We start from the raw sequence: 10,483 nt of genomic DNA on the forward strand, positions 1-10,483 counted from the left end.
ATACCCCCACGCAGCAAAGCTATCATTTAAAATATAAAGACATATAAAGAGCTTTCCAGACAAGAAAGAGCTAAGGGAGTTCATCACCACCAAACCAGTATTACATGAAATGTTAAACAGTCTTCTTGAAGAAGAAGAAGAAGAATCTAAATTATGAATAATAAAGTGGCAATAAATAAATATTTGTAAACAGTTGGATCTGAAAAAATAAATGGACAAACAGAACAGATACAGACTCATACATTCAGAGACAATTAGGATAGTTGCCATATGGGAGAGGGGTGGGGTGATGAAAAAGATAAAGGGATTAAGAAATACCAATTGGTAGGTACAGAATAGTTAAGGGATGTAAAGTATGATGTATGGAATATAGACAATAGTATTCTAATTATGTATGGTGCCAGGTAGGTACGAGATTTTTTGGGATAACTACTTAGTAAATTATATAATGTCTAATCACTGTGGTATATACTTGAAAATATTTAATATTGTATGCCAACTATAATGGGAAAATAAAAAATAAGAAAATGGAAAAATTACTGTAGGATGGTATCTTCAACTCTGCCTGAATTCAGGAACCTTTTAAATATTTTCAGTCATATGCACAGGGCACTCTAAGGATCCCTAGGCTCTCTGCTTCCACCCTCAGTCCTCAGACACAAGTGTCCCACACGCATTTGGATTTGTCTCAGTAACCACACACTTGAGAGAAGGCCAAGAATACATTTACTATCCACCTGGAGGTAGCTGGGGAAAATTTCGGGCACAATGAAGAACAGGGAATACTCAGCTCTGCAGTGCTCACCTTCACACCCGCAGCTGTGAAGGGGAGGGGGGACCAGGCAGGTGATACAAGTGAGAGAGACAGGCCAGGTGACACAGCACAAGTCCTGTCCAAACAGGCAGCTCCTTCTGCGTTCCAGTTGCTTGTCCTCTTTGGAAGACACAGATCAGAGTTGTCTCACCTTCTGATTGTCCAAGAAAGCCAGAACGGCTGATTGTCATGTGAAACCTCCTGATTCTCGGTGGCTCAATTTTCCTAAAAGCACTCAGCGAGGGACAAATGAAGATTAGAGTCCACGAGTCTCCAGAGGTCTGGCGCACAGAGGGTGACGTCTCCCCTAACTGTGATGTTAGACTGCCACTCACCAGCCAGCGCTGCAACTGCAACGGCGACAGAGGCATCCACTCAGGGGCTCTCCTGCTCTCCTCTGCACACAGTAGGGCTCCCAAACTGTGTAAAACTACCAAATATAGAAACGGGGAAGGCTTGGCTGGGCCACCCACAGACAGCAGCAGGCACTAAATGGCAGACTGCTCCTGCAGGAAGCCCTCAGGGTCCGGGAGGCCCTTATCTGGCTCAGAAGCCAGGGCTGCTTCTCGCAGGACTTCCAAGTGCTCCTCGGCGGCTGACAGTGACTGGTCAACCCAATCCAGGCCCCCGCTCAGGTGGCAGGCATTCCTGGTCACCAGCACCAGATGACTGACAGACAGGAGCAGGGCAGTTGTCCTAGAAGAAAACAAACAGAATCAGATGCCCTAGGAAACACGGGACTTTGTACCAAAGCCCAAATGGTCGGAGGTCTAGAGTGTGTTCCCCAAACTGGGGTCCTTACCCCAGGAGGTTGGTGAGTGTGTGAGTGAAAGGTGGCACCATGTCCGTACAAATTTGGGAATGGCTAATTTCAACAAGGTGAACTAAAGCCCTTCCCAGAGCCTCCAATGTGCACGATAACTCTACAGGGAAAGCACCATACGCTGTGTCTCATCAGCTTATTTAAGACTCTGGACCCACTTTCTACTGTATAGCAACTCACAGCTTCCAGGAGAGGGTTTTATGGGACAATTTGGATCTAGTCAGTTGGATGAGCTCATACTCCCACTTATTCACTCTGAATCAATAGGGCAGGCCCAGGGCAGGTTTACCCTACTCTAAAAGAAAAAAAGTTATAGAAAACCCATGTGAGGGGGAAGAATTTTCAGCTGTACGGGAAGATTCGCTGTAGAACACCCTTCCCACAGTGAGCGTGCAGAATGCATCTGGGACTGTGTTATATAGATCACAGATCACTGCACCCAGGTGCAGAATGCATCTGGGACTGCGCAGCTGTAACACTGGGGCAGAGAAACCAGCGGCAGCCTCCCATGCCCAGCTGGCAGTCATCACACAACAGGTCTAGGACATAGCCATAGAAATCCGAGAGACAGAGAATCTGGTCTTTGAGATGGGCTTACGTCTGGTGCAGAAAGACGGCCACTTCAGACGCGAAGTTTGCACTGTGTACCAGGGGGACCACAGTGGGGCTTCCTGGGTATTTCCTTCTCATTCCTCACCACGTGCCCCACTGACCCACTGGGTGGCACTCACAGCTCAGGCGTGTTTCTTCCAGAGTTCACACAGCAGAGAGCGTGTGATGGGGACATGGGAGGGACGGGAGGCGCTGATAGGACATAGTGGGACCAGATGTGTAATCATAACATTTGGAAATCTAACCTGGTTCTTCCTTCTCCAGGGTTTCAGGACAAGGACTGGTCTCTACACCCCAGTCAGGCTTGGCCCACTGCTTGGCTGACCATTCACGCCACACTGAACAGTGCCCAAGGCCCAGGACAGCCCAGGCATCCAGCCCACAGCCTTCTCCTCAACCCACCCAAACAGCCAACCTCACAGATCTGATCAGCCAGTGAGGCCCCGGCATGGAGAGGATGACCACTCTCACCGCGCATCCAGCAGTTTCGGGTCCAGCGGAGGGTACATCGATTTCACAACATCGTCCACTCTGAGAGGAGGCAAAGGACATTCAGTATTTCACTCTCCTTGTCTCCTTTACCCCCCTTCCTTCCCACCTTTCTTTAGCCCAGTTCTTTTCTGATATTGAAGCCTACGTCTTCTGTGGTTCTTTCTCTCACTGCTTCTGTGTTCTCCAGTGCAGGCTTTGGGAGACTTCGGGTTCAGTTTAGAGAGCATTTTGTTTGCTGGTTTGGTTTTAGTTCCAATAGTTGAAAAAGAACATGTTCTAACATCTGGGATGATGTTCAAGATACACTATTAAGTAAAAAGACACACAGCCAAACAATATATAAGGTTTGATTGGTAGCATTTGTGTAAAAAAATAACCAAACTACTTCTGAAATGCGGAGGAGAGAAGTCTGGAGAAACACTCGCTGTTCAGTAGCAGTCAGCGGCACGAATTGGGAGGGGCAGAATCCGGGGACACTCCACTTTCACATAATCAGATTCTGCCATGTTTTAATTTTTACAGGTATTTATATTTTTGTGTCTTAAAGAGACTATGATTAAAAGTTATATGTAACACTAAAAGAACCTAAGTTTAATTTGGATACAAACTGTTTCATTATATTTTTTAACCATATGGTATAGTTTATGGTTAATTTTTTAAAAAACTAGTTCAGAAAGGAATAAAATGTTTACTCTGATTTGCATAGGACAAGTTCTTGTTCCAAACTTTTGCTCTTGGATCACTTATCAGGGAGAAAAAATAATAATGTATTATTTTATTTCTAAATGTTCTTGTCTCGGAGCTGAGGGGCTGGGGAGAAAATGCAGAAATGCAGAGACACGGTCACTCTCGGCCTCTGCTCGGCCGGCCCCTTTCTCCACAGCGCCCGGAGGTGAAGCCACTTTCCTCAAAACTAATGTGCTACCGACACACCGTGTGGAATGAATCAGCCAGAAGGAGAAAGAAGTGTGAGGACAAAAAGACAAAGCAAGGATGCTGACTGAGTTATGGCAGGGAACATTCTGGAAGTCGCCCGAGGGCTCTGCAGGAAGGGCCAGTGAGCATCAAGTCAAGTCCACGCCCACACTCTAGCCCCACTGCTAATCCTTGTCACCCAGAACTCCACTCATCCTCAGAATCTGTCCTCCTCCAACCCCTCCTGGCAATGCTGCCTTACAAGGTGGCATCATGAATTTGGCCCCTGGGTGGTTCTTGGGAGCGACAGGAAGCACGAGGAAGGTCCAGCTTCCTGTTCATTCCGGAATGAACAATGCAGAGTCTCTGTAATAACGAGTGGCCTGAGGACAGTCTGGTGCTTGCACAGAGCCTGTGTTGGAGGGTCTTGCAGGTCAGGGGACAACCTAATCTAATATAAGCCATGTTGTTACATTGGTGATCAGCTAATTATTGATGAGAAAGGGGAGCAAAGGGAGTTAGACATCAAGTTTAATAAAATGGGGACCATGCGCCTGTTTGCACCATCAGGAAGCTACAGCTTCACGCCTCGGGGGGTTTCAGTCTTGCTCTGCCAAGGGGATTAACGCTGCTTCCCGAGGCTGGTACCGGATCGTTGGTGTGCACCACGGGAGATGCTTGACCACAGAGGCCTGTCGGTCTAACCAGGGGGTAGACCTATAAAAAGCTTGCAAAAACTTGGGAAGTTGGTTGGGTTTTTTTTTTTTTTGAAAAAGCACCTGATCTTTTCAAGCCAAAGCTAATATATTCCTTGGAGAACTAAGTAGCGTGCTCTCGCGTGCTCTTTCTCACACTTTCTCTCTCCTTCTCTTTTATTGCCCAGTGACCTGCAACCACATGGCGCACTCAGGGGTTTTCTCCATGGCCGTGTGGCCCTAGCAGCGGCACGGCCCATGACCACGGAGACTTTACACGCTGGCCCCAGGAGGGAGCCTGAGTGCAGCAGCACGGGAATGGACTGCAGCTGGAAACACACACTAAGCCAGCCGGATGCTCGACTGGGCTGTATTTTGATAAACTCTGGCAGTGGTCTTCATCCTGGCCCCACTGAAGACGAGACTGGACCTTTTACATGATGAGATGGACAGAGATGGAACATTGGGAAGTCAGGAGGGGAACCCCCTTATTTTTACATCATCAGTAAAGTTCACCACCACCAAGCCCTTTCCTCTTCTACGGGTCTCAGGAAATTCTTTTCCTTGGAAAACCACGAGAACTCGCTTTCTACTGATACCGATGTAACCATACCCAACCAAAGAGAGCTTCACAGAAAGCCAAGAGCTATACTGGGCTGTCCCTCCCACTTTCTCAGCTCACTGAAGTCCTTGGACAGAGTTCAAGTTCACCAACTCTTTCATATTCCCCCAGAGCGCTGGGTCCTTGTGATTCACCCAGGGCATAGCAACCAAGAAAGCAAGGGACCCTGGAGCTCAGGGAGCGCCACCATTCCCAGTGAGGAGGCCATGTGGCTGATTGAGAAAATCATCCTGGACAAAGACAAAACACCGCTTAGGCACATCCACATACCAGCCACCAGGTGGCAGCACAAACCTAGCACAACCCTGCTCTCTAAGAAAGGGGCTTTATATTTCTTCACCAAATTGAGTCCACAATGGGGAGTAGCTGTTGACTGCAATCTGCTGCTTGCCTCCCACATGGGATTTTGCTGATGCCTGGAATTTGGGAGATCCCAGTGATGTAGGGCTTCACCTCCCACCCAGTCCTGGAGGCTGCTGGCTGGGCCATGGACGAGGAGGCAGTGGGTGACAGCCACCTCCAACTTAGTCTCCAGCATGGATATGGGTGGGGGACAGGACACGGCCAGGAGGCCACTGAGGTGGGGGTGTGGGCCCTGTGGGAAATGAGCTTTCTGGCCCAGAGCCCAGGACAAAGGCGTGGCAACAGGGAGGGAAGCAGCCCCCACTGGGATGGACTGAGGAAGATGGAGCAGCCACAGCGGGGTCTGCAGAATGGAAGTCAGCACTGGCCAGATGCTGCAGTTTCCCAAAAAGCCTGCTGGGTGGAGGTGGGGCAGCTGTGTGAGGACATCTCAGCTTGAGTGTCAAGGCCTAAACCCTCCTGATGTTCTGAGTGATTAGGACATAAATAACTGAAGGCACCTGTGTGGGTTCCTGGAAGAGCCAGGCCCTGCCTCCAGCCACCTCAGCTTCCGGCCCCCCCTCCCCATTGAGTGTGGGCACTTAAGGCCCTGACCACTCACCTGGGGCTGATCCGCTTGGCCACCACGATGATGTCACTGACACTGGCTGAATTCTTCATCTTGGCCCCGGAGCCCATTGTCATGGCAACAAGCTTTTCTGTCAAAGTGTGACAGATCTAAGACAGCAGGGAGAGAGGTGATGAGGGGGTGACCTAGCCCCCGAAAGGTTTGTGCCACCCCCACAAAGATAAACATGATCCCCACCTTGGATCCAAACCCGCAGCTGGGCCCCCTAACCAAATGCGCAGATTGAAGTGCAAACTACACAGGAATGAGTTGGGAGAGGCAAACACTGAGAACTTGGCTGGGGGGAGGAGGGTGGGGTAGAAACCTCAGATCAGGGTCAGGAAATGCAGACTGGTGCAGCCACTGTGGAAAACAGTATGGAATTTCCTCAAAAGATTCAAAATGGAGCTGCCTTATGACCCAGTAATTCCCCTTCTGGGAATTTAACGAAAGAAACCCAAAACACCAATTGAAAACAATATATGCACCACTATGTTCACAGCTTTATTTACAACAGCCAAGATTTGGAAGCAGCCCAAGTGCCCATCAGTTGATGAGTGAATAAAAAAACTGTGGTACATTTATGCGATGGAACACCACTTAGCAGTAATAAAAGAAGGAAATCTTATGTTTTGTTGCAGCATGAATGGACCTGAGAGTATTATGCTAAGCGAAATAACCCAATCAAAGAAAGACAAGTGCCATATGACTTCACTCATATGTGGAATCTAATGGAAAAAGTGAACTGACAAGCAAAATAGACAAACTCATGGACAGCAGGCTGACAGCTCTGGCTGGGGAAGGGGTTACAGGGATGGAGGGATCAATTATAAAAGAAAGAAAATCGTGTTGGGGGTACAGTAGGTGGAGGTAGAAGAGGGTATAGGAGGAATAAAGGGTAACAGAACAAATACAATAAAATATTAAATAAAGAAAAATCTATCTTCAAGTTGAAGTACTCATGGTATGAATTTTTTAACGCTGATTATCCCATTTGCTGACTACCGTCAAAGCCAAAGNCATATGACTTCACTCATATGTGGAATCTAATGGAAAAAGTGAACTGACAAGCAAAATAGAGACAAACTCATGGACAGCAGGCTGACAGCTCTGGCTGGGGGAGGGGTTACAGGGATGGAGGGATCAAGTATAAAAGAAAGAAAATCGTGTTGGGGGTACAGTAGGTGGAGGTAGAAGAGGGTATAGGAGGAATAAAGGGTAACAGAACAAATACAATAAAATATTAAATAAAGAAAAATCTATCTTCAAGTTGAAGTACTCATGGTATGAATTTTTTAACGCTGATTATCCCATTTGCTGACTACCGTCAAAGCCAAAGAGGGCTCGTGAAGGTCGTTCTAGTGACCGGAGAAGTCCAGACACACAGCCCAAGTCGCTACAGAGGCCCAGCTCTCGGTGAATGAGGGAAGGTGCCCAGGGGGAAGGAGCAAAGCCCCATTTCCCCCCAGCAGCTACTCAGACTCGGCGCACAGCTGTCTCCACAGTGGGTGAAAAAGTGGCTGGTGACCACCCCGTGGTCTCTCCCACAGGTCACTCACTGTGTTGTGAGGACCAGGTGAGATTAAAGCCTTTGAAAGGGCTCCAGGAATTCTGACGGATAACAGACCTTCCATGTAGGAGTGGAGTAAACACTAGAAACTCCAAGTGTCAGGCAGGTTCAGAAAGGACTCCTGTAAGGGTCCCGTGCCATTCCTAAGGCCCCTTCCGACTCTACCAATCTGCACACAGGGGTGCTCAGTGACCGCCCCCCTTTGACTCCTGGGGCAATCCACCAGTATTACCTTCAAGACAGCAATGCAGTGGGACATGAGACTCCTGGGGAGGCAAGAAGAATGTGTCAGAGCTTATGTTTAGAGACCCACCTCCCCACAGCCACCACCTCTGCTCCTCATCTAGTTCTGAAACCCCAGACTCCACCTGAGAGCAGGGATGCTCTGGCAACTAGAGACGCCACCTCCACCCGGGGCCCACTGCACCATGCACAGAGACCCCTGTTGTTTCTGAGATACTGTATTTAGTGGAATTCTGTCTCCACACCAGTTTCACACCTGCAGGGCCTGCCCCAGTGCCCTGCACACAGTGGCCCAGAGTCATCTGCCCAGTGAGTGGGGAGAATGGAGGGGCTCCTGTTGGATGAAGAGACCCCTGAAGACACTGAGGATGACAGCTCCATCCCTGGAGCCTGCCTGTCAGACTCATGGGCACCCCCAGGGTCACCAAGCATAGCAGGGTGACCTCACAACAACTCTTGCCACCTGTCTGCATCGTCAGTGTTCAGATCTACAAATGGTGGCAGGGTGGGTGCAGGACAAACACCATTATGTCATTCTCTGGTTCCCCCTTTGTGAGAGCAGGAAGAAGAGCAGGAACTGAGGCGGTGCTCCTGCGTGCCCCGGCAAGAGCTCCAAGGAGGCCAGAAGAGGGCCCGGGGAGCCCCGTTTGCTGCGCCCCGAGGGCTCCGGGAAAGCCAACCATCCCAAGGCCTTACGAGGCATCTTCAACCCAGTCTTCATTCTCCAGAATGGCCTCGATGTGGGGGTTGCTGATGACGACATCGTCCAGTTCCAACTCCGAGGGCTCGGACTGGGTCTCCATGGCCCCGATGAGATCCACGATGGGCCTGGAAGGAAGAGCCCAGGGAAGCCGTTTTGTGATGGACGACAGCTGTCCACTCCTCTGGAGGCCACCGTATCCCCCAAAAGGATGACAGTGGTATGTTAAAGCAGGGTCCCCTTGTCCTGGGTCCAGACCTGACCCTAACGGGACTGCAGTTACAGGCAGAGCATGTGACTGACAGTCATGCGCAAACGAGGCACAAAAACAACAACAAAGTGACGAAGAACAAGGTGACCCGCGGTCACCACATGGACGTGTTAGGGCTCCTCCTTCAGGACAAACCACAACCTTTTGTGCCTTATTTTCCCTTCAGGTCTGCCTTTCCCGAGAAGCCAGCGTTCCTGACACCTATCCTAGCTGTGCCCCTGATTTGGTCTGCAGAATCGCACTCCAGAACCACACTGGTCCAGCCGCATGACCCCTCCCCGTCCTAGTGTTGCTGGGGAAGTGACACCACCCGCTGTACCAGAGCTTTCTTTTCAGTAACAGAGCTTTCCTGGGCATAACAATGGGCGTTTGCTGATTTTTATCCACTCGACAGAGATGCTGATAGGATTCAATGGAGGAGTATGAGAAACTAAGGGTTGGATGCCATGGCCCCTGGAGGATCAGTGAAAACATCCCTAAACTGAAAGTAGGACCTTGCTTACAAAGTGTTTTGCACATGCAGTGCCTCATGAAGAAATCGGAGCTAAGAGAGAGTCAGTCCTGTGCTGGGACCTCACAACACCGAGTGCTGCGTGGATGTGTGGCGGGAGTGCGGGCATCAGATTTCTGTTCCTGTGAGTTTGGCTGGGGAGAGTTTGGCCTGTCCAAATGCTAAGTGGCCAGTTTCAGAGAGACAGTCACAAGTTCAGGGTAGGCGAACACGTTGAGTCACTTTCTCATTAGTTCAGTGACAGAGTCAGAGGTAGCTCAGGATGTTGGGGGACTTAAGAAACATTCTTAAGCTCTAAGGACTTTATGGGGAAGGAAAGCCTTCAGGTGTCAGTTTAGAGACAAAAAGCTGAGCCAGTTGCCCAGCCCCAAACATCCTTTTCTCTCCTCAGAGTCCCCAAAGCACTGCCCCCCCCCCCCCGCCCCATCGTCCTCCCCCTGCCCAGGCGCACTCACTTGGAGTCATAGCGCTGCAGCAGGTCCCGAGGACGGCAGTAGCGCTGCCTGCAAACCACCACCAAGGCTGCAAAGGAGGCCAGAAAGATGGTGGCCAGCACACCTATGGCCACAATGACCACGGTCTCCATGCTTCCAGCAGCTCCCTGGGTCCTGATCACATCCCCCGCACCAGCTGCAGCTTGAAAGACACAGCACAGAGCAGGCCTGGTAAAGAGGCTGCAGAACAGAGTGGGGCGGTGGGGTCTTACCTGCTGCGGCAGTGGTGGGGTGGGGGGGTCTCTGCAAGATGAAATGATGCTGCCCCAAGTCACCTGCAGAGACTAGAAGACCCAAACAGAAGCAACACGGGTTTTATGTCCTACCCCAAACTTGCTTTTCTCCCCAGGTGGACCATGATGGACTTCTGTCCTGGAACAGGAGGAGACACCTTCACTAGCACTGCTGTCTTCCCCTTTGCAAGTGCAGGAAAGAGCACGCACCTCCCAGGGAGAAGGGTGGTGCTGTGTTTACGGAGGGTCTCCTCCCCGCCAGGCTCTTGTGTGGTGACTCTTCTAGTGACCCTACGAGGCAGGTGTTTGGTTCCCCATCTTATAGTTGAAAAACCTGAGGTTCAGGCACCTTAAGAAATTTGTCCAAGTTCACATAGTCAGGAAGCAGCCTCCGTTTCAGGGTTGGAACTTACAACTGGAATTGAATTGTTCATACTCCATTGAACGTTTTCACTCAGGAGGTTCTTTCACAGCTATTCTAACCTCACAGGCTGGAGCAACAGGGGCATCTCCGAGAA

The 10,483-nt window shown here is 50.0% G+C and overlaps 1 protein-coding gene across 1 annotated transcript; it reads right to left on the reverse strand.

Annotated features, from left to right (window-relative positions):
- Positions 1 to 720: 720 nt before the first annotated feature.
- On the reverse strand, positions 721 to 9,919 carry LOC119003695 (transmembrane protein 98). Its single transcript, XM_037070215.1, has 6 exons — positions 9,694 to 9,919; positions 8,453 to 8,584; positions 7,746 to 7,779; positions 5,938 to 6,053; positions 2,721 to 2,780; positions 721 to 1,510 (listed from the first exon to the last, which is right to left on the reverse strand). The coding sequence occupies exons 1-6, from the start codon at positions 9,822 to 9,824 to the stop codon at positions 1,303 to 1,305; spliced, it is 681 nt and encodes a 226-aa protein (XP_036926110.1). The 5' UTR covers positions 9,825 to 9,919; the 3' UTR covers positions 721 to 1,302.
- Between the last annotated feature and the right edge of the window lie 564 nt (positions 9,920 to 10,483).

This window comes from Sturnira hondurensis, unplaced genomic scaffold, assembly GCF_014824575.4.
Source record: "Sturnira hondurensis isolate 20B ecotype Veracruz unplaced genomic scaffold, ASM1482457v3 Scaffold0018728, whole genome shotgun sequence".
Lineage (NCBI taxonomy): Eukaryota > Metazoa > Chordata > Mammalia > Chiroptera > Phyllostomidae > Sturnira > Sturnira hondurensis.